The sequence below is a fragment of the Callorhinchus milii genome, unplaced genomic scaffold (genome assembly GCF_018977255.1).
Source record: "Callorhinchus milii isolate IMCB2004 unplaced genomic scaffold, IMCB_Cmil_1.0 Scaffold5, whole genome shotgun sequence".
NCBI lineage: Eukaryota > Metazoa > Chordata > Chondrichthyes > Chimaeriformes > Callorhinchidae > Callorhinchus > Callorhinchus milii.
Genome location: NW_024704746.1, coordinates 21,733,438 through 21,756,509, shown reverse-complemented (window position 1 = coordinate 21,756,509; position 23,072 = coordinate 21,733,438). Strand labels below are relative to the sequence as shown.

Here is a 23,072-nt window from a genome sequence, read left to right as displayed (position 1 = left end):
CTGTCAATCAATCATTGAAAAGTCGAGGTTCAGACCGTGGTCTCGTTGATGAGCACTTGCAGTTTGGGAATAAAGATCTTTAAAAAAACAACTCAATTATAAGTGACGCTTTATTTCACAATAGAAAACCAACAGGCTACAGTACCATTTCCCAGTGGAGAGCTTACTAGCAGTAAATTAGCCCGTTTTTTTCTCCTCCTTTCCTCCCCATACTTTTGAGACCAGTGCTCACCATATCTGTGGAACTTCCAAAAAGTTCTATTAGCACAAGGATACACACACAGGAAGAAGGTGAGAACAGCTTGGAGGCACATTAAGCTGGTATGGGGTTATTTCTTGTACAGAGAGAAGCACAATGCCTAATACAAAAGGTTCAAACAACATGAAATGAAGTAAGAGCTGTAACAACGCTTTCCAAGCTTCAAAGCTTTGGGAAGGAAGGGAGTAAACAGTCTGCGTTCCTCGGTTCACTGCTTTCATTGTGCAATAGGTATAATTGGCAAAGCGGTCATCAACCAACACGTGTATTCCCTTCCTGGGCCCAATGTGACTTTGCTAAGTCAGAATGGACAGTGGTCGAAGCCCAGGTGAATGTCAGTTTCTTTTAATCAGATGTCCAGCCCTTTGAAACTCACAAATGGCAATAACTACAGACCAAAAGCCATTTAAAAAAAATAATAAATCCAGACTCTTGTCATATTCTCACCAGGAGCCCAGATCACCACGTTTGTCATTAAATTAAAGAAAAAAAGAAAATACAAAATGAGCAAAGCAGCTTAACAAAGGTACTAGATTGATTTAAAATGGTTTTATGCCAGTTAGATTCTTCATTCAGACATTATAGCAGCATCACCAGTACTATTCCACAACTGAATCATCTGGGATTAACACATTCCCTCCACTAGATATCATTATGTGTTTACAAAAGTGCCAAAACCACAGGACTCCAGGAGCAAGCTTTAAATACGACACAAAACATGTACACAAGTTACTCGCAAATTAGGGGCAACCAACGTCCCTTGCACCTTTTCTCTCAAATTTACCAGCCCTATGGCAGGCAGGCAGGCAGGCAGGAAGTCCACTTTTTCTTTTAAATTAAAAAAGCCTCATTATATGGCTACACTCAAGGGCAGGTATCCTTTTCTCTTCCCGGATCCTGTAGTGCGGGCAGGAGCCCCAGTTGCCATTTTAAAAAGTCTCTCTCAGCAAAATGTACTTTACAGAAGAAAACGGTGCAAACATGTCTGTTGAGGACACAGGAAGCATGCGGTCGAGGAGTGTTTGTGGACTCTCAGTACTCGGCTGCGTATTCTGTGCCGTGAAGCCCCCTGCACAACAAGGTGAACTCCTTGACAATGTCCTTCACTCGCCTCTTGTTCACACGTTCTCTGTAAAACAAGATTGTATTTTTTTTAACACACAGGAGTGCTTTCAGTACAACAATTAAATAATTAACAATGAATAATTAAAGTTAATTCACTTTACAGTATATTCTGTGAAGCGCTTTGAGGCATTTCAATGATGCAAGAAGGCGCTATATCAAATCTAACGATTATTATTAGCACTGTAACTGTATATTCTAAAAAGGTTCTCATTTATATTGGTAATTTTTAATGATACAAGTTCCCAATGCTCCAAACATATATTTTACCCTTTTACACAGAACTTTTTCCTTTTTGTTTCACAATACGCTTTAGGAAAGCAGAAAAAAAACATTCTTTTAACTACTGTAATAAATTAACCTATGGATCTTCTCCAGACACAAAGTAGGAATGTTCAAATGCTCTGAAATAGATATCACTATGTGCAAACACTTCTCAAAAATCCAAATCTTTATTCTTGCTTAAAGTATTAATTACAATCCATGGAAACGATGTCACAATCTAATCGCAAATAATTCAACAGGTAGAAAGCATTAATAAGACATATTTTACTAACTAGGACAGGAAGATCATCCAAATATTGGGAATGGAACACATTTCAGTATGGTACTTGGCAAATTAATAAAGGCTTTATTTGGTCCATTCTGCTTTGAAGTCATACCTTAAAATCTGTTGACTAAAGGTTTCTTTTTGTTCTGGTGTAAGACGGGCTGACGGAAAATTCTGTTGCTGCATCACTTCTTTTAACCAGATACTCAAGTAGGTTATACAATGCTTATTCAAAGCAAACAAAATCTCTGCAAAGTGGTCCATCAGACTCCTTGAAGCTTGTCCGCCAATAGCCTACCAATCACAAGAGAATGGGTTTAAGAGGCAAACCATCTCATTTCATCAGTGCAAGTCAAACAGCTTTTCATCAATAAACATCGAGGCATTCAGAAATGTATTTACATTAGAGATATATAAAATGTGGGATGCTTTGTCACAAGTGGTTATTAATAAGTGCAAAATAATTGCTTGCTTATTTCAAGAGAACATAAAAATGTACAGAGAAAGATCAATTAGGATTAGAATAGGTAGCGTCAGTGGAGGTTTGAGACTTCCTCCCAATGTGAAAGGTGCTATATAAATGTAAGTTGTATTTCTGATTGACTGACAGGCCACATACCATTTCCAGCCACTTGAATCATTTCAACCCCTTACCTCGAGAGCTGCCTGCAACAAGACTTTCCCATTCTCATGGACAACCTGGCCAACTGGCTGGATTTCACTACAACGGGGTAGCAGTTCAGTCTAACAGAATAAAACAAGCAAGCAATGAAAAACATACAGCTTAGCAACATGCTAGCATTATATCAACTGATTGACTTCTGCATTACTATTCAGTATATGATTAGAAACACAACTGAAATTGCCAACAGTAACCTAACTCACTTCAATGTTCATTTTCAATGCTCGACAACCCCTTTACTCTACTGAAGCTCCCAATCCCTTTAACCAATCGTTCATACAAATAGAAATTGTGGGATCCTAAAGCTGTGCTGGCATTTCCTCTTTTCAGCTTGGTTCTTCACAGAGGACAGTTTAAAAAGTTGTTCCAGGACCATTACATAAAACATTACTACATTAATCCAAGCAGGATATTAATCTGAAATCTCTGCATGCAAATGTAATACATGTTCAAAGATGAAATAAAAGTTTGGATGAGATTTTAAATTTTTTCCCCAAAATAGTTCAATAAAAGGCATATTAACAGCTTCAGCTTCCTGTTTAGTCTTTGACCTATCAAAAGCATTTTCAGCCACAAATCACAAGTCTTAAAAATTAAAGTTTCTTCCGTCACTAACATGTGGCAACGAGGGAGGCAGAGAAAGGAAACTGAAAGGTTTTAAGACCGAAAAAAACAAAGGTTTAGAAGAAAAGGTCGAGGTTGGGTTGAAGAAAGTTAACAGGGAACAGAAAAGAAGAAAAAAAATTATAAGTTTAATGTTTTAGACCTTGTTTAATATTGCAGTAATTACTACTTGTTTAATATTGCAGTAATTACTACTTATTACTATTATTAATACTAGTAATACTACTGTAATAAGTTTTTCTTTCAGCATGTTAGTGTGTGCGCTGCAAAGGTTGAGAACAACACCAGGCTAATGAAGATTATAAGACGTGTGGGTATGGAAGCTACGTCAGGCTTGGGATAGCCAAGCTTCTCCCATCAGATAGCCCGCTTACATGCACACTGACCATTACCAATGAGCATTGGAGTGCTCTGGGACCCTACCACACGTGAAGGGCACTATATAAACACAAATTGGTGTTGTACCAATGGGCATATGGACCTGATGCCACAAAACTGGTGCCTTAGGAACCCTACACTTGGATCAAGTCAGAAAAGGTTGGGGCAATAGATCAATTAAAAGGTCGTATTTAAGAGCAATTTTAAAAATGCTTTCATAACATAGGTTTTGGTCTTTTTTGGGGGGTGGGGGGGGCAACGACATGGCAGTTAAATGGGAATGCACTTAAAAAGATGGTCTGCAATGCTGGCCCACTGACAGAGACAAGAAGCAGAGTGGCGGTCAACCAAACAAATGTTTTTGATTAAATATTTCTTGATTCATAGCAGGGGTGGGCAACATTTTTGGTTGGCCAATCAAATTCACGTTTCTTGATTGAATTTTTCTTGATATCTGGCATAAATCTTTTGTTATTTCTATGATTATTTTGTTGGCCACAGCTGATTTAATTAATACAATCATTGGATAATCTAGTATTTAGAACTAGGTAATTAAAATTGAAGTCAGAACATGAAAATGCAGTGTTTTCCCCTCACACAGAGAAAGAATATTAATGAAAAATTAAGTCCAAACAGAATGGATCATTTCCTCAAAAGCAGAGAAGTGAATAAAATACTTACAAAGAAACCACATGTTGCTTTCACTGTTGGAGCTTCTGGGAATTTCAGAGATATGACCCCTAGCAAAAAGGAGATGCGTTTATATTTTGTAGAACTGTTAGATGCCACCACTCCCCCCTCTCCCATCCCAACCCCAACACGCACACACTATTTGTTTACTGTTAGTATATGACAAAGTGAAGTCTGAGCAATTCTAGGTATCTTTAGACAGCAACGTCTTACTAAACCAACACATCTATACCTAAGCCCCAGAACTGAAGCAGTTGCAGATAGCACTGAAAAGGGAGGGAACAGCACAACCATTAAGGCAGTAAAACACTAAAGAAAGATTGACGTAATCAACCCATCTGCAATCTATCTATAGAAGAGTTTAACTCTGCAGTTAAAACAATCAATCACTTGGTGTAATAATTACACATACGTCTGATCTACATTGGCAGATATCTAGAAACTCTTGTGTAAAAATGGGAATAATCCAGATTGTTCAGCACCAATCATCACCATCAGCAACATGGCATGAATTACACACTAGAATTTACTATGTAACAAATGACTGACAGAAGAACATTCTAAGCATGAAATTATGCAGTTTCAATTCCAGAATTTCCCATAGTAAATGTTAATTGAAACAATTTAATATTTGATCGTTTGATACTCCAGGTTCCAAATCGCAAAATGACAAAATAATTCATTAAATCTGAAAGGGCTGAAATTGCTGCAAACACAAAACTCAAACAGTCAAAAGCCTAGCTGCAGGTAAGGAGATTAAATTGGACACTTCCATCACTTACCACATTGAAACAAAGCCTTCACATCACAGTTCTCTGCTAAAAACAAATCTGGCTTCCTTTTGAGAGCCTAGGAATCAGATACAAGGGTTTGTTACACACAACACATTGAATGACCAGTTCATTTGGTGGACCCTCATTAATGAACCCATCCTTAACTTGGTGTCATCAGTCTTCATACTTACTGATTTTCACTTGGTACAACATTAAGTTATGTTTCTCGTGAAAAATATTCAACATTTTGATACCCCAGACAAGAGATTTTTTCAGATTATTTGGAGTATATAGTGCTGGTGGATAAAAGTGCTGTGGCAAACTGGTTAATGGGGGGGCCAGACATGTGAAAGGGATGCATGTCCACAACGGGAACAAACAAAATAAAATCAATAATTCCAAATAAAATAACTTGCTCTTAGTCAAGGAAGAACAAATGGCCTTGGGAATCTGGGCTGGAGGGGGGTTGGGGGGAAAAACAGGAGGAAAGAAAGTTAAAGGGGAAACTAAATAAGAAAACACCTAACTGAAATGAATTTATTTCACCCCAAAAAGAGAGGATGAACAGGACCAGGTTTGCTGTGAAACGTTTTGCAATGCAATATTAAAAAAATTCTAAAAAGAACCTACGGTGGATGAACATCTCTGAGCCTCCTATAATAATAGACACTATATAGACAGACCACATGAATGGCAAAGTACGAAGAGCACAGGTGAATGCGTGCACGAGAATGAGATACTGCAGCCCCCAAAAATAGCAGTGAAATTCTACGGTTATAATTAAATTTGACAATGTGTTTTGACAAAGTTGTTTTATGGTCCTCACAATCCTGAGCACTTTCTATTTGAAGGAAGCAGAGTTGGATTATAAGTATGTAGTGAACTCATCCAACCAGTGCCTTTGTTCAGGTAGCTCCAACTGTATTCAGCTGTACGAGCTTGTGAACCAATTTAGTTCAGATCTCACCCACAACGCCCTTTTCTGAAAGTCCCTCATGACCTTCTGCTCAACATCTGGATTCAAGATAACGGAGCGTAAACGTACAAACCATCATCAGAGAATTGTTCCAAACCTCAGCGTGAATGGAGGTTCAAAACGCCTTTTTCCTTCACTATGGTGCAGAAAGAACAACCTTCCGACACAACAGCAAAACTGTGCTCGCATCTCATGCCGACTGACTGACTGACTCAGCCCATAAAATAGAGACAGATTCAATACCATTTTTTGTCATGCCTTAAGAACCTCGTTTTAACCTAACAATGCATTTCTGTAAGCTTGTTTTTCTTTTAAAAAATAAAGTTGATATCAGGTTTAATATAATTAAACGAAAAAATAAAGTGAATGAAATAACAAAAACACACCTGTGCCAGGAGTTGCATAAATGAATCAACAATATCAGGATGATCCCTGGGTCCTAAAATATAATAAGATGTAACTTAAGAAATAATATACAAACAGCAAATCAATATTCTTATTGTCTCATGAACTCTACATAACAGTTACAGTGAGGGGATACAATGAACAGCTTAAAGCAGTTAAAGAAAAGAACGTACAGAAATATGAAACTTCAGAACCTAAAATAAATAAACTGCAAACAGGATTGAAACCCAGGTGTATAGATAAGTTTAAAAAAAATTTGGAAATGTTTTTTTTAATAAAAAGATCTTAAACCCTGAGATAACACTCAAGAGGATCATAAACTCACAGAAATTTGATGGCCAACCACGGTATTAATGTTAAGGGAAATTGTCACCCTGTAATTTCATCAATTTGGCATGTGACTTACATGGTTTATATTATTTGACATATACATTTGTACAGATCTAGATCAGACACTGCAATTTGCAGGTTTATTATCCTTCAGTTAAAAGTTTCAATTCAACTCAATAGGCCCTTGATCCCAGGTTAATAGAATCCAAGACTCAACTGGACTGACTAAAATTATACTTCAGCTCAGCACTTGTGCCAATTTTCAACTCCAATCTTCTCCATACAGACGGTGCAAATCATTCAACTGTCACGGTCACAAAGCTCCTCAAATTCCAAGACAAACAAACCGGTCTTTCAGCTATGCAAACAGGATTTTTCATTCGGTGGTGCTCTTTGTTGCCGACCTTTTCATCTCAATTCAGCTGTTACAAGAGCGACTGCCACATCAGTAAAAACAGCCACAACAAGCAGACACACATCATCACCAATTCAATGAATAATCATTCATTTCATGCTTTCCCTAGGCGGGCGGGTCATTGCTGTGTGTAAATTGCCCGTCAGGCTGACCTACAAAATTGTGCATCTGCACTTCACAGTATGTCCTGTGAAGCGCTTTGGGACATTCTCCCAACATGAAAGGAGTGATACTAAACACAAGGATTAATACAATTTTGCATCTGAGGCCTTCTTTGCAAAGATTCAGGATGTTCAGAGTTCACATGGCTATTGTGGCAGCTTAACGACCACTCTGGCTGAGATCAGATAATTCAGCATAGACCAGGGAAGCAAACCTGTAACCTTTCAGTCAGTATTCCTTAATGCGTCACTGGGTGATATCTTAACGCCATTTCGCTCCTTAGATATTGTAGTATTTCAAGCAGGTTTCTATACTTGATTACATTTGGCCATTTCTTTAGGACCCAAAGACAACAATTTCTTAAAAGCATAAATTTTCAGGGAATTTGGCACCAAGTTTACCCACCCTCCCACAGAATGCAAACCCCCTAAATTGGAAAATTGCTTTGCAATAAAATTATATTGAATAGTAGACACTGCTATCCAGCAATAGCAATTCAATCAAACAGTCCTAATGATTGCCTATAAATATATAGTCACGAGACTTCACAGCAGAAATGAGATCTTGAACTGCTTTGAGACCAACAATGTGATGAAATACTACATGAAATGCACTGATTTTTATTTCTAACTACGTCTGATTAATTTGTTAGCGTCTTGTAGTTCACTGACAGTCACCTTGCACTATCTAGAATCTGCAGCACTCAAAACACTTTTGACAAGGAACTCAGAAGCAGCTGCAGAAACTGTACTATTCTCATAGTTGTGCATCACTTCTACGTCAAATAGAACCTGCCAGGATGTGACTTGAATATTTATCAGGCTATGCTGGATAGAAAATTTGGCAACATTTGTAATCAAGAATAGCAGGAAAGGGTGGATTTTAATTTCATCAGTTGTTGGCCATATTCAAAGGAAACCATAGGAGTCCATCCGAGACCCCAGGAGTCCTCTGTTAAGATTATATCATCTTATCTTTCACGGTAATGTGAATTTCATTTCCTTTTCCAATGTAAACCTTCAAAAGCTCGGTGCAATAATTTATTATGCCAATTTTCTAAATCCTTACTTAGTAATTTCTTCTCGTCTTTAATACACGATCAGTTGTCGCAGTGCTCTGCACAGCTGTGAGAAATGTGCTTAAGGGTCAAGATAAACCTGCAATGAACCTAAACTTTTCCATGGCAACAGATTTTAACAGAAAATTATTCTCAGCTAGTCGCAATTTTAATACGGGAGTTTATCTCAGTTAGAAAATTGACAGCAGTCATAAGGAAGATGCTCAGCTATTATTTTAGCCTCAAGATGACAAGGATGATAATATTAATCTTGGGACTTGTTGGGAAAGGTTGAATTTACTCATTGTAAGGTTGGTGCTGCCTTATAATCAGATAAGACTGGAATACAATATTCTGTTGATAATCACTGTTTTATGCATCACTGAGTAAAACTCAAGCTCAACCCTCACTTCTTGTGTGACAGTCCACAGGGTTGAGCGAGAGTATTGCCCTCACTCCCAAACTGAAATTTCATGAGATTCCTAAAGAACAGGTTTAGCACCACCACACAAGGAGCAAAGTGGATCCTGTAGTTGAACTGCTGGAGATGCTTAGATGAGATGTTAAACCATGCTCACCTACAAATGCAATCACTATATTTTACATTTTACATATTTTGCTTTGAACCATTCCTCGATAGGGTACTGCATCTAATGCAAGGGTTGATATACTAATAGAGGTAGTAGTTGTGTGCCTGGTGAGGTGATGAGATGCACTGCTCTGTAAAGCCATTAGCATTTTCTGCACAATGTAGAAAAGTTGCATCAAGAATGTAAAAAGGAAAATATGCAGATTGATGATTTTTACCGTCCCCCCCAAAAATCTGTTTTATCCAGCATGGATTCAGCCATGCCCTGAATATACACACAGCCAACTATTATTGAAGTTCAAGATGCCTCTCAAAATTGAAGTGTAAAATCAGTTTAAACTTAATACATGGATTAAAACCACAGCAGTACTCCATACTAAGCATTCCTTATGGATAAATAATTTTCACCGATGTCACCTTATTAAAATCCACAATAACGTTTCCCTTTTTTTATTAACTACTCTTTTTCCAGTCTGTCTTGAACACTCACATTCCAATTGGCAAGGTCACTTACAACTTTAAATTCCAGCACAGAAGTGTTTACACAGACTACTTTCACCTCACCCGTTCCATTCTCTAAACAACACTCAAGACCAGAACCTGAATCAGTGCCATTTAAATCACAAAGATGGGACAATCGGCAGCTCTGCCTGTCTGGAGGCTTCAAGTAAATGGGAAAAAATGACACCCGTCAATGGATTTAAAACAACAGCAGCAGCAGACTGTAATCTGAAATGCTGTCACTGTCCAGCTCCTTGGGACGTCCTCCTGACGTGAAAGGCCCTATACAAGTGTAATCTTGTTGTTGTTTCATCTTACTCCAAATCATTTACATTGAGTGAATGCACACTAAAACAATTAAATAATTAGATCTTATTCTCAAGGCACAAAGCTCATCAGCATAACCACATAGCATATTATACATGACCAACATTTTGAGAGCAAGTGTCCACTGCATTGGAACATTACAGGGGAGGGTCCAATCTTCTTCCTGTGCTGTGGCTCATCTGTTCATTCCACATTCATGGCCACAATAGCTAAATAAAATGCAGCTTTGGACGGGAATAGCATCTTGCTCTTTGCTTTTGGAAAATGCTGAATTATGATCATAAGAAACAAATGCATCCCACAATGGAAGGTCACAGACAGCTTTTATTACAAAGGCTTCTGTTACTTTCTTTTAGACTTCATGTGCGCTGCAGGATTCGTAATACTACACATTATTTCACTCTGAAATCCTCCAGCCGAAGCTCACACATTTTGCTACATTAATTATTCATTAAAAGAACAACACCTGGTTCTTTAGATATGACACGAACTAGAATAACAACATGGCTCACTTTCAAAACAATCAATACAGTAACAGCTCTTCCATAAACTCAACATTCATGTACCACAGATCACGTTACTAAAAAAAGGACATTATAAAAGTCTGCCTCTTAGAAACTTTGTGTGCAAATTAGAAAGATCCAATTGATTACTGTAAATGACAAGTGCAACAATTTTTTAAAATAATACATTTATATGAACAATTTAAAAATGTTGATCACATCAGTGAAGAACCTTCAGCCCAAACATTTATTAGCATCTTCACACAGCACTGCCACCATGACATGAGCAGAGAGCTTTCACATGTCTGGAATGGAGGAAGGCAGCATTCCATATACGTCCACGAAAAACACTGCCTTTTCCCCCACAGACGGCTTCAACTAACAGAGGAGGAGAAGATGAGATTCAGCTCTTTTCAATAGGTAGAAATTTAATTAATTTGCTACATTAATTACATTTCCCTCCCAAAAAACAAACAGTAATAAATTGGTCATTTTCAATCTACGACTGTTTGTGGGACACTGCTGTGCGCAATTGGCTGCCGCGTTCGCCCACAAATATACAGTCGATTCACTTTACAGTGTGTTCTGTGAAGCGCTTTGGGACGTCCTCCCGACGTGAAAAGCGCTATATCAAATGCAAGGATTATTATTATTATTATTATTACATATCAGTATTTTTCTTTTTTAAAAAAAATGTTCTGAACAACTGCTAACCGGAACATAGCTGACATTACTCTGCTGATTTTATAGTCCTTTTGGAAGCAGCACACCAAAATATCAGCAAACATCAGGCAAGTACATAGTATAAATGACCTGAATTACCATGTATCCATTAGTTCACAGCTTTCGATCGATTACACCTAACAATGAGCTGAAATATCAGCTTCTCCAATGATGTGATCAGCAGTTAGTTGATTGTTAAAAAAAATCCTTTTTAGTCCAAAATCCAACATCTTAAAAAAGTATCTGAACACCTTTCTGACTGAAACAGATAGTAATTCTATACAAACCAGATTAACCCTAAAAAGCCATTTAGGATGACAATGTCTTGTGAACATTCAGTTATAATTCAGTTAGTACAGCGACAGCTCATCACCTGCAAACAGCTTCTCGTCTAGACTAATGCAACTGGATCGAAAAACAACCCTGGGTTAAATTTAAAATAGTTGCCTTGATATTCATACCCGCCCCTTACTCCAGTTGAATTACTGTATTATTTCAGATGTTGGTCCTCTTTCATGTCAAAAACAGGCAACATTCAAAGCTGCTTTGTCATTTTTATCTGGCAGCAAGGAACAAGAGGTCGTATTTTAACATCAACTTCGTGTCCCTTTATTTAGCGTCTTCTCTCCACTTGAGTATTCATTCCCCTTCAATTTTGCCTTTCTTTTTCTCCTCCATTTTTCTAACTATTTTTTAATAAGGGTTCTTTTTGTGCATATTGTTATTGAAAGTTATACTAATTCTTCTCGTTATTGTGGCACTGCTGCCAAGCGGGAAGATATAGGACCTGCTCCAAATGGTGGAACATTCCTACAGTCAATTAACACAAAGTCATTCCTGTTAGCTAGAGTGTTTATCAACTCTATCAATCTTTATTTAGTGGGTGGTGACCTACCTTGTTGGAAAATTGACAGAGTCACAGAAGTAACGAGCAGGAAGAGGGCCTTTACTGGGACAAAATGAGTTCCATCATTGGCAAATATATGCACCAGCTGAAAGAGACAAGAGGCCAAGACAAATGTTACCCAGGCTGCGTTACATTGTTAGAAGAATGGAAACAAAGAATGTTCAATAGGAGGCGAATCCCACGAGAATGATCTTGCAAACTTCTGTCAACACCAAGGAAATGAGACTGGGCTCAGCAGATCCAGCACCCCGGCTAACTTGCCTTGTACTTGATCTGATTTTTGCAGTCCCTTCCTAGGACCAGGAAGAGAATGTAAAAACAGATCAATTACAAAAAATGTGTTCAGGTATGCAGCAAAAAAATAGAATCAGTTGCCATACAACACCTGAGTTTAAAATATGCAATTGGTACAGGATAAGTTTCATTTGTTTTCAATAAATTTTGCAGCAGCTCTTTTTTTCTCCTTATTCAACTTCCCAGTACAAGCATGGACTGTAGAGTTCTGGTCCATGATCTACGTGGACAATGAAAATCCAAAATTAAGCTGTTTTTCTCTGCTCTCTGTCACCCCCCAAGTTGTGTACTTCAACCCTTAGAAAAACACTTTGAACTTCTGTAATCTGAAGAGCACTTGATGGTTGTAATATTATGCATGTTTTTTTAAAGAAACGGTTTTCTGAAGAAACATTTGCTTGTATTTTCAATAACATTAACAGCCATTTGAGAAATTATGCTACTTTGAAATACTGTACATCGATAAGTCATTGATAGCCACATTTATGGTTAAATAAATGTCTCTCACACCCAGGAAAATGAGCCTTTCTTCTCTCTCTCCTTGGAATAAAATTTCCACGGATAAAGCATTTATATATTAGCAGTGTCAATTAGATTCCAGCATAGGCATCATAAATCAGCCTGGTGATGAGCTTGAAACAATGTAAAATTCAGCAACCCATTTGATTTAAATCCTGCAGGGAAGGACGCAAAATCCTGCTATTTCAGTTGAATGTTTCTTTTAGTTAAGTACATTTGATTACCTGTCGTGTTAGCTCCAACGCAGATGCCTGTGGGATAGTGCTGTACATCTGACCCAGCATTTCGGAAAGCTGTGCGATCATAGGTGCAAAATCATCCAGCAGAGTCTTCACAGATTTTTCAAAGATTGCACACACCGCCTTGAACAAAAAAAATGTAATCATGCAACCATCTAACCTTTTGATCATTACAGATGAAAATAGATCTGATCAAATGGAGAAATTAAATCTTATTGATGCACAAGGCTTTATGGCATCAGAGCTTCCTTGAAATGAGAAACTTTATATAATCTAATTGGCAAAGAACATCACAAAGCACTTAACTTTGAGAATGGTCGTAACCAAAAACATTTTTTTTAATATATAAAACAACAGGCCATTTGACTCACCCCGTCAACTAAGCAAGACAAATGTTATTTAGAGGCTTTATTTGAGGGAGTGGAAGATTTGACAGACAAGGTGAGCGTAAAAAATACATTTGGTAGAAATAGAAACAGAATAAAGGAATTTTAGGGCAAACAACAGGAAGCATCTTAAAGAGGGTAATTAACCACTGAAACAGGTTCCCAGGAATGGTGGCAGAGGACAGGACTCTGGAGATTTAACTGGCAGCTTGATATTATAATAAAAAGCAAATACTGATGGTCTTCTTCAAAGAAAGGGTTTCATCCAAACAAAGCTTATGATCTATCCTATGGTGCATTGTGTTGAAGCTCTAACCTGATGCATCATTATGCCTCCCTTGCATTGAAGGTTTAATTTTTAACAAGAAACAAGATATTTTTCCCACCACAATCATACTCTCTGAACACACGGAAATAATTAATCCCTCATTACAGAAAGAAAGATTGAATAAACAGGGTATGAAAAATAACCTTAGTCCGACGAGTAAGAATTATAAAATGCATTTTTGAAAAACATTAAATCTATTGAGAACATTCTATTACTGTAGCACCTTGGGATCCTCCTGATATGAAAGGTGCTGTACAATGTAATTTTGTATTATATTGCATCCTCAAATGGCTCCCTTACCTCTACAACCTGAGCGTCATTTAACCATTTGGACAGCACTTTCTGGATGAGTTGAAACACCTGTTGTAGAACCACCACCACCTGCGGGCAAACCATCACTGTTAACAATTGCTTTTGTTCCCAAATTAAATTCATATACAACAACAAGCACTTATAATAGCGCCCTTCACACCGGGTAGTGTCTCAGAGCGCTTAACATTGGCAGAGCCTGACTCCACCATAGAAAATCATAAAAAATCCCCCACAAATATTTCCCTGGCTACATCAATAACATTGTAATTCTAAAAAGGCTAAATCAAGTCATGAGAATCCCATGTCAGTACCACTGCTAGTACTTACAGGGTTAGGTCCTTGCAAGGTGGATTTTTTCTTTGCTCCAGTGCCTTCCGGCTCATCGTCATGGTGACTGATATCCAATGTGGTGAACAAATTGGACAACAGACCCAAAATATGTATAATTGCTAGTTTATTTGATGGATTTGGCTGCAAGGGAAGGTCAAAAACAAAGCTATAATTGCATGAAAACAGAACAGAATTATGAGCAACTTAAATGATCGATGCACTGAGCATCAGAACTTAAGTATGTTCATAATGGCCATAACAATTCATAATAATTAACATGAGTTTAATTATCACAGCAAACAAACAAATAAATAAATAAATCTAATAAAAGGAAAATAACTGGTCGCAGTTAACTTGAAAGAATTACTTTAGATGTCAACAAATTATTTATGCAAAACTAAAAGCGACATTACTATATTACACAATGTTCCGCGAAGGAGATCTGAAATTTTCAGAAGCATTCTCAAATTTACAGAGTGCAACAAGAATACATGAATACAATTTAAGCGGATTACAAATAAAGATAAAAAAAAAAGTATACCTACTCAAGAGGTCAACAAAACTAGATAGAGGAAAAAAATAAATGTAAATTGAGGAAAATCACAAAGAAACTCCATGAACCTGAAAAGGCAGCAGAAGATAAGAGAATGAACAAAGAAGAGGGAGGGAAAAGAAGATGGTGATAATTTTTCTTTAGGGTAGATATTAGTTTTTAAAAAAAAAGGAACCTTTCCCAAGCAGCTTCTATTTTTGACAGAATAGGTTCAATTTGTTTTAATATCTTAGGCTACAGAAGACTGGGAATATGTATTGCTTGGACAGTCAAACCCCACCTTCCAGAAAATAAAAGGTTAATCCTAGGAAAATTGCAACACTATGAACACGTAGAGCAGGCAGACAGAATGCAAATAGCTCACATCCGCTGCAAGAATAATCAGTGATGTGAACCTCACAAATTATCAATTAAAACATTAGTCATAGCCTTTGAGCTAACTGTATGGAGTACACATTTACTCAGACAGAGCAACTGAAATTTCATTCTTCAACTTCCCTTCACCCCCAAACTACCGTTTACATGCTGTCAAGCCTATATAAAAAATCTAGATTTTAACTGCATATGCAGAAGATTGAGTCATCTTCAATTGTTATTCTGTAGTGCACGTTGTGCCTTACTGATGTGAAGGATTACTGTAGTTTAAATTCTTACGCATCCCTCTGTTCTCTAACACATAATCGACGAGACAGACATTGGTACATACTACTTTCTCGCACACATTCATTCATATTATTCAGAGATCACTTGGTGACTTGTATACTTCAGCAGAATGCAATACTCAACACATTCTGTCAACTTACTTTTCACAAACTACTCCTTTCTAAACTTCTATTCTTTTAAAACTTACAAATTTACCTAAGTAAATCTGATTTGAGAGATTTTCAGTTCCAAATATTAAATTATTCAGAAGTAAAAATTAAATTTTGAAAATCAAATTATACAGTTAAAAAGTCAGATATACACATTTTAAATGAATTTGAAACCTACAAACTGTGACTTCCACTTCACTTGAACAGCATGCTCTCAGTTTCACCAGATGCTTTCAAGCTGTCGATCACAACTGTGGGAGGTACGTTAGTAACCAATCCGATTTCCACACCTGCTGTACAAGATAAACTACAGTTGTTGGTTACAGACAAATAAGCAGGTATTTATGAACGTAACTGGCAGTAGTACTTTCAAGCAGTCAAGTTCACTGAATACGTGAGGTGACGATTCAAAGTGTTGGCAGAGAGAATTGATGCAAATCCTATTTAAGGCACAATTTCCTCTTCGATCAATTTGCTCTCCTCCCCTATGTTCAAGGCACTGTCTAACATTGCGGCATGATTCCACAGACACTGGAAGCCATTCTTTCTGTGCAAAATCAGACAATTGTTGATAGGCTATTCGAGCATTAAAGACATGAGAGTGAAGTTTGAACCAGTTCTCATGCATACACACGCACGCCTAATAATCCCTCCAAAAAACAAAACAATAATAAATTGGTCATTTTCAATCCATAACTGTTTGTGGGACATTGCTGTGCGCAATTGGCTGCCGCGTTCGCCCACAAATATACAGTCAATTCACTTTACAGTATATTCTGTGAAGCGCTTTGGGACGTCTAGAAGACGTGAAAAGCGCTATAACAAATGCAAGGATTATTATTATTAAATGCACAGTGTATATCAGGAGCAGAGAAACAAGTGAATTTTACCCCCTCAACACAAGAATGCTCAGGTTAATTGTCGCTCCCCAACTTCTGTCACAGCTGAGATCTGTTAACTGAGCCGGCTGGGAATAAAATCCATGACCTTCTGGTTTATACGTCTTAGTGTGATACCAGTGCCATCTTTACTCATTAAACCACTGAGTGCAACTGATTTTTTTTTGTTGAACATTCATGAAGACAAATTCAACATTGCTCTAAATAAAGGAACACAAGAGATAATTTTGAGTTTCATAAGTAATAAGCCAATTGCAATGGAAATGTTGTTACTTTTTTGAGGCGAGGAGGGGAGCAAAAATGAGAAAAATATATTTCTCACCTCAAAATACCTCAAGATTGTTTCTTAGCTGCTCTTGTGCTCAAGAGTATTCAAGCTCAAGTATTTGGCCAGAAAAACTATACTACCAGAAAACTTAAGCTAAGGGTGTCTTACTAAACCACTCTGCCGACATGCTAAACACATTTCCAAACCACCAATATATTTGGCTGGAATCAGATATCACCCTTTCTAACTTAACCTCAAGGAGCTTGATACCAGAAACCCCCCTTCTCAGAAAGCTGTATCATTTATCTTTGGAGCTAAAGCTACAGAAACCAGGCAGCATTGAGTTAAAGGGTTTTGCAGGATACCATTCCCAGATGGGTGAAAACACTTATTGCTCTGCATTGCCTATTTTAAACTGCCAATGGGTGGCTGTTTGAGTTGCATATGAACATTTAGTAAATTATCCAGAAGAGTTTCAATTCAAGATCAATTTACATCAATTGGTCCACTTGACCTAGTTATGAACACACATATTACAACTAATTGTTTGAAAGCATGATGTTCAACTGAAAGTAAAAACTGAAATGTGATTCTCAAAATAATGGAAGGCACAGGTTGAAATCCATTCAAATATTTGTTTCAAAACTAAATGTAGAAATTGTAAGAAAAGGTAAATTTCCAAGCGTATTAATTTCAATGTAAATTTTGTGTTCAAATTGATAGAAGATTTCAGCAGCTGACTTAACATTCAGGAGACAGGTTTAGAAACTGTTTAACCTTCAACAACATATATGGTTCTCTCGCTCAATCACCTCAGTTCTCACAAAGGCTTACCTGTTAATTGTAAGGGAAGGGGGGTGGGGGAGAGAGTCAGCCTTCTGCAAAAATAAGTCACACATATATAGCACCTTAAGTACAACCCTTATCACAGTAACAGGCTCTTGGTTCTGTAAGTCTATATCCAGCTAGTCATTTTCAAGTCTTCGTACTGAAAATAATTAATTCTTCTTCTGTATAATTAATGAAAATTCATCAAAATGTAAAAATTGGAGCCTTGTTTAAAAAAAGGAAAAAAATCAATATGATGGCGACTAATGAGGTGAATGCTTCAAAAATACAGCGATAAAATAGCAAGGACGAAACTGTGCAGTAAGTTGTAATTAGAGCTTTCAGCATGAAGCTAATTGGGAGCTTTCAACAAGATGTCTCCCGAACAGCATGGAACCTGTATTTCAGCTTCTGCCATTCTCCTACCTTTCTCTGTTGAGAAATTATGCCTTCAGTTCATGGCATGCAAATGAACAGATGAAAATCATTCGGAATAATTCACATAAAGAATCATTCACCCAATCCAAAAAATTACAATTAAAAATTAGTGCTATGACGACAGTTTGTTCTCATGGTCAATGATTTGGAACCAGAATGCCTGGTGCAAGCACTATTTTCCAAAATGGACAGCAACATATAGCCCAGCCATATATTCACTTTGGTTTCATCCAAGAAATGATAGTGACATTGATGACAGTCAACCATTTATATTATATTGCAATAGTCAATTGCATCCTCGTCAATGACAAATTCATTTATCTTGATAAGGATAAGATATTGGAAGGGGTGTTGTACTAATCTTGGCCAACAAAAGGCAGCAATTCTCTTGACAATGGACCTTAAAATGATGCACTGCAGCTGCTACTTTGAAACCCACCATGAATAATTTACCCTAAAGGCAATGGGAAATGTCTGCCCCTGTGTACCCCACTCAAAAACAAGTTACATTTGTATAGCGCCTTTCACGACAGTGCATTGCCCTGACAGATTTGAGCTTAATGCTACATTCAATACTTGCTGTACCTGGGAAAGCTCAAATTAATACTGGAGTCACCAAAAAAGTAAATTTCCTATTCACAAAACTGACATTCCTCTCCTTGATTAGACCTGAACCCCAGATATATTTTCAAATCTTTACACAGAATCAGTAAATAGTGGCTTCTTGCTAGATGGGTAGGCAATGCACTGAAAAAATGCATTATTTGAGCTTTTATTTGGCAGCAAGTTTATTCTCACCCAAGGAACAGCTGATAACAAATTCAACAACAATGTCTAAATAATGACCCAAGCTTCTGATAGCACTGTAAATGATTGAGACTAGATAGATTCATATGTTCTTGCTAATGCTCCATTAAAGTGACCCACATGATTTCAATCTTAAATACGAGCAACCATTCACAACAAAATGGAACAGGAAATCCATTTTGAAGAGAATACATCTGGTGTCAACTGCACCGTTTGAAACACTGAAAAGATTTTCTCATTTTCCCCCACGGAGAAAATGGCAGCCAGCGGAGATTTTTGCACAATTTGAAAAGTAAAACTTACAGGGAAGAAGGAGTATTATGGACCAAATAATTCAGTCTAAAGAACTCCAGTTAATATTTACTTACCAGAGAAAACTTAAGCAGGATCCGTGTCAACAATTTCCTTATTAACAAAAATAAGTAACCCACTTTCTTCCCTGAAATCTTGTATGGGTAAGGATAGGGAATCCTGGTGGCAATGTTTTTTTCTTATAAAAACATGCAAGAGTTAGCGATCAGCACAACAGATCACAATTCATTGAAACCTAGTTTCTGACATCAGAAGTTGAACATTTGCCTGCTGAATAGGTACTCCATACAGTTACGAACAAAAAAAAGCTACAGATACTGTAAATAAAGCTACTGATCCCGTTCCTTCCAAACCACCAGTTTACATACGAAATTCAGTTTTCTCCTAAAGGCAATTTAATCTTTCTCAAATGTGCAGTGAAACATTTATAAAAGTACATTTTAAATGGACACAAAGCTGCCTAACAGAAGCTGCCTCTGGAGTGCTAATGCTGTGGAATCCAAAAGTGGGAGCAGAGTGACGCATTGACATGCACTACTAACGAAACATGGGTTATGGGAAGCATGTTTTCACTGATAAGCACTTAGCAAGTGGGGCAAAGGATCTCTTGTGCATTGAACAAAACATACAGGATATAGAAATATAAGAACTGGACATTATCTTTGCAAATTATCCACAAAGTGATGATGTGGTGATAAAGATTTTGTCTAGCACAGAATTGAAGTCCAGTGATTCTCAAAGAAAGCTGCATCCTAGGCCCCTGTGGGGAGCTTGTATAAAATCAGAATATTCTGTTACTTAGTTTGCTCTACAGTGTTTTTAAAATCACCAGTTCAACCTGGTTTAAAATCTTGTGTAGACAAAGTGTAACACTACTCTCCAATAAATAGTATGACAGATCCTGAGCACCATCTGAATGACAGGCAAATGAGATGCCTTCAATGGCCTTTTCTTGATTTTAGAATATTGATATGTCACCCAAATCCCAGCAGTAAGTGCATAATTGCATTAAAAGATTAATATGGTGACATTTTAGCAAAATGCCATTTAGATTTTTAAATGCGCGTTGTTCATCTCATGAATATTCTTATTCCTATGTTATCCCCTTAAAAAGGTTGGAAGTTGCGCTCTGTAGGGAAACATCATATACTCTGGAAATTGTGATATAAGATAATACTGTTGTGACCGAACAAAAGTCTACATTAATCAAATCAAGACATTAAATGTGAGGTTTAAAAGCGTCTTTTGATTGTGAAACTGGCACAACGTCTAACGAAAGGCAGTTGAAGGAAATCAACCTACAAAAGGGCAAAAGGTTACATTTAATTATAAATGATTCAATGATAAGGATGCAATTTGACTGCTGAAAAGTGGATGCAAAATACAGTGTATGAAAGCTTGCTTAGTCTTCTCTTGTATGACAATTCTGCACTGATTGATTGGTTACCGGACAGACGTATACAGAGTAAAATTGATATGGTTTGATAGGAGTGAACTTTAACAGGAAAAGCCAGAAGGAAAATAAAACACAGGAAAACCTACAAAAAACAAAAGATGAAAATGAAGATGAATATTAAGACACTGTAGGTGACATGCAGGCAGAAGACACAGACACAGAAGTTCATGCAATTTCCGAAGCCTTGGATTCAGGGCAGAGTTTATTAGCTGCCGGCTTTTCAATGTACATACCGGCTCATCAGCAAGTTTCTCCAGCTGTTGGATGTAGGGGCTGATGAGCGAGTGCAGGTTCCTAAGGATTTCCTCAACTTGGAGAGCAGAGAGCAGGAATCCCAGTGCCTGCATCAGCCACATACACTGACTTGTCTTGAGAGAGAAAAAATGACAGCTCAGTGAGAGACAAGAAGAAAAGTAAAGACTTTAAACAATGGAAAAAAAACACTATTCCAACTATTCTGTAGTACCAAATGATTGAGAGATCAGCTTGTTTTTAATCAGACAATTAGTAAAATGGAGGATCAAAATGGGCACCAGTTCATCAGATTAACATCAGCAAAATGGCTCGAAATTCAGGGAAACTATATTATGGGGCATGTAGAGCAGGCAGTAAAGTGGGATTATATTAGGGTGGCTTGTGAAGAAAACTCCCGCAGACTAGCTGGGCCACATGGTCAGTTTCTGCGCAGCAACAATCTACCATTAACATTTCTGTAACACGTGTTCAATTGTATTTCCAATCTTATTGGATTGAATATGACAGGCACAATTATGATGGAATTAGGCCTTGTGGTACCTACAGCCACATTCCAGGCAGAACTGGCAAAGCAACCTCACAGCACACAAAGTATACCTCCAAGTTAAACTGAACACATTTTAAAACTTGCTGCAAATTAAAATTAACAAGCAATTTTCAATCAACTAACCTTGTGGATTTGTTTCATTAAAACGTCCTGTGGGAAATGAGAGCAAAACAAAATCTGTTAAATCATTTTCACTTTCAAACAAAATACAGCCCTTAAAATCCAGGCCTGTCGCATCACACATTTATGTAACAGATTTAACTTTCATTTATTTCTAAAAAAAAGTGCCCATGTAAACAAAACTGTACACTCAAATCACTGTGATTTCTAGAAATAGCTTGGAGTTTGCCCGCTCTGTACAAATGCAGTGAAGGAAAACATTTCCTATTTTACGGTTGGCAAACACACAAAAAAAACAATGTGCTTCATCAACCTTCTACATTCTGCCAGTTTTGTTTAAAAAACTGTTATCACTGGTCCCGGAATTAATTTGACATCGAAATTCATTACGTTGTACCCATCTCTATGCAACTTCCTCAAGGAGGAACTGTAGGCAAGTGCAAGTAATTTGCCCACATCAATTCTGCACAACCCTGGCAACAGAATCATATTCAGGAGAGTGGCGCAAAAGCAGAAATAAATTTTAATTTTGTGACTGGCATTTTCAGCTTTATTTCAATTTGGGGCCACAAGCATAGTGTGAAATGACCAAAATTGAATAAGATCTGATAATCTGTCAGTACTTTCTCCAGCCATTGTCCCCCAAATACCACCACCCAAAGGTCTCTCCTTTTAGTTTGGGGAGTAGACCTACTAGGTCCATGGTTGTATCGATTGCTGGTTATTCCATGTACTTTTCAGCAAGAGACCCTCCAAACTACATGCTACTTTTCTCCAAATGTACTTAGACCACCTCGTGCCCCAGCTAAGAACTGGTACACAAAAAGGAAATTCTACAATACAGCTCAATCCTGCAATAATAGTGTCTTTCACTTTCAAGTAAAATCACAAGCACTTTTCTCCATTCAGAGGCGTGTAAATGTAAATGGATATAATAAATGGGTGATATAAAGATGTTATAACTGCTCATCAATTACCTGAGAAATGGCGACAATATTAGCAGCATAGGGAGGTAGGTCATACTTGCATTCTCTGCATATCTTCTTCAGTGTGGACACACTAGATATAGAAAGCTCTGGGTTTCCCAAAGCATGCAGTACTAATGGCAATACACTGTTAATCATCACTGGATGATCAGCCAGCCATTCAGCTAGCGCACCTGCAGAACAAATGGAGGAAATTATTGAAACTATCTGACCAGTTACCAGCAAATATGCAACAAACTGGAAGGCGCGGGCGCGGGGAGGGGAGAAAGCATTTTGTCATTCTGCGGAATAATCTTACAAGATAAACTTCCCAGGGCCGCAAGTGAGACAACAGCAGTCACGCGGCCCATACAATTTTCATAAATGGAAAATAATTGTGCTTATCCAGAAATCATCCATCATGATTTGGC

The 23,072-nt window shown here is 37.5% G+C and overlaps 1 protein-coding gene across 1 annotated transcript in view; it reads right to left on the bottom strand.

Annotated features, from left to right (window-relative positions):
• Positions 1-92: 92 nt before the first annotated feature.
• The window catches only part of ipo13b (importin 13b), a 67,082-nt gene continuing 44,102 nt past the window's right edge, over positions 93-23,072 (bottom strand). Inside the window, 13 exon segments of the mRNA XM_042335193.1 lie at positions 93-1,388; positions 2,044-2,225; positions 2,586-2,675; positions 4,297-4,355; positions 5,088-5,154; positions 6,441-6,493; positions 11,962-12,058; positions 13,011-13,148; positions 14,040-14,120; positions 14,379-14,522; positions 20,988-21,122; positions 21,680-21,706; positions 22,654-22,835. Coding sequence (XP_042191127.1) covers positions 1,292-1,388; positions 2,044-2,225; positions 2,586-2,675; positions 4,297-4,355; positions 5,088-5,154; positions 6,441-6,493; positions 11,962-12,058; positions 13,011-13,148; positions 14,040-14,120; positions 14,379-14,522; positions 20,988-21,122; positions 21,680-21,706; positions 22,654-22,835 — 1,352 coding nt within the window. The 3' untranslated portion in view covers positions 93-1,291.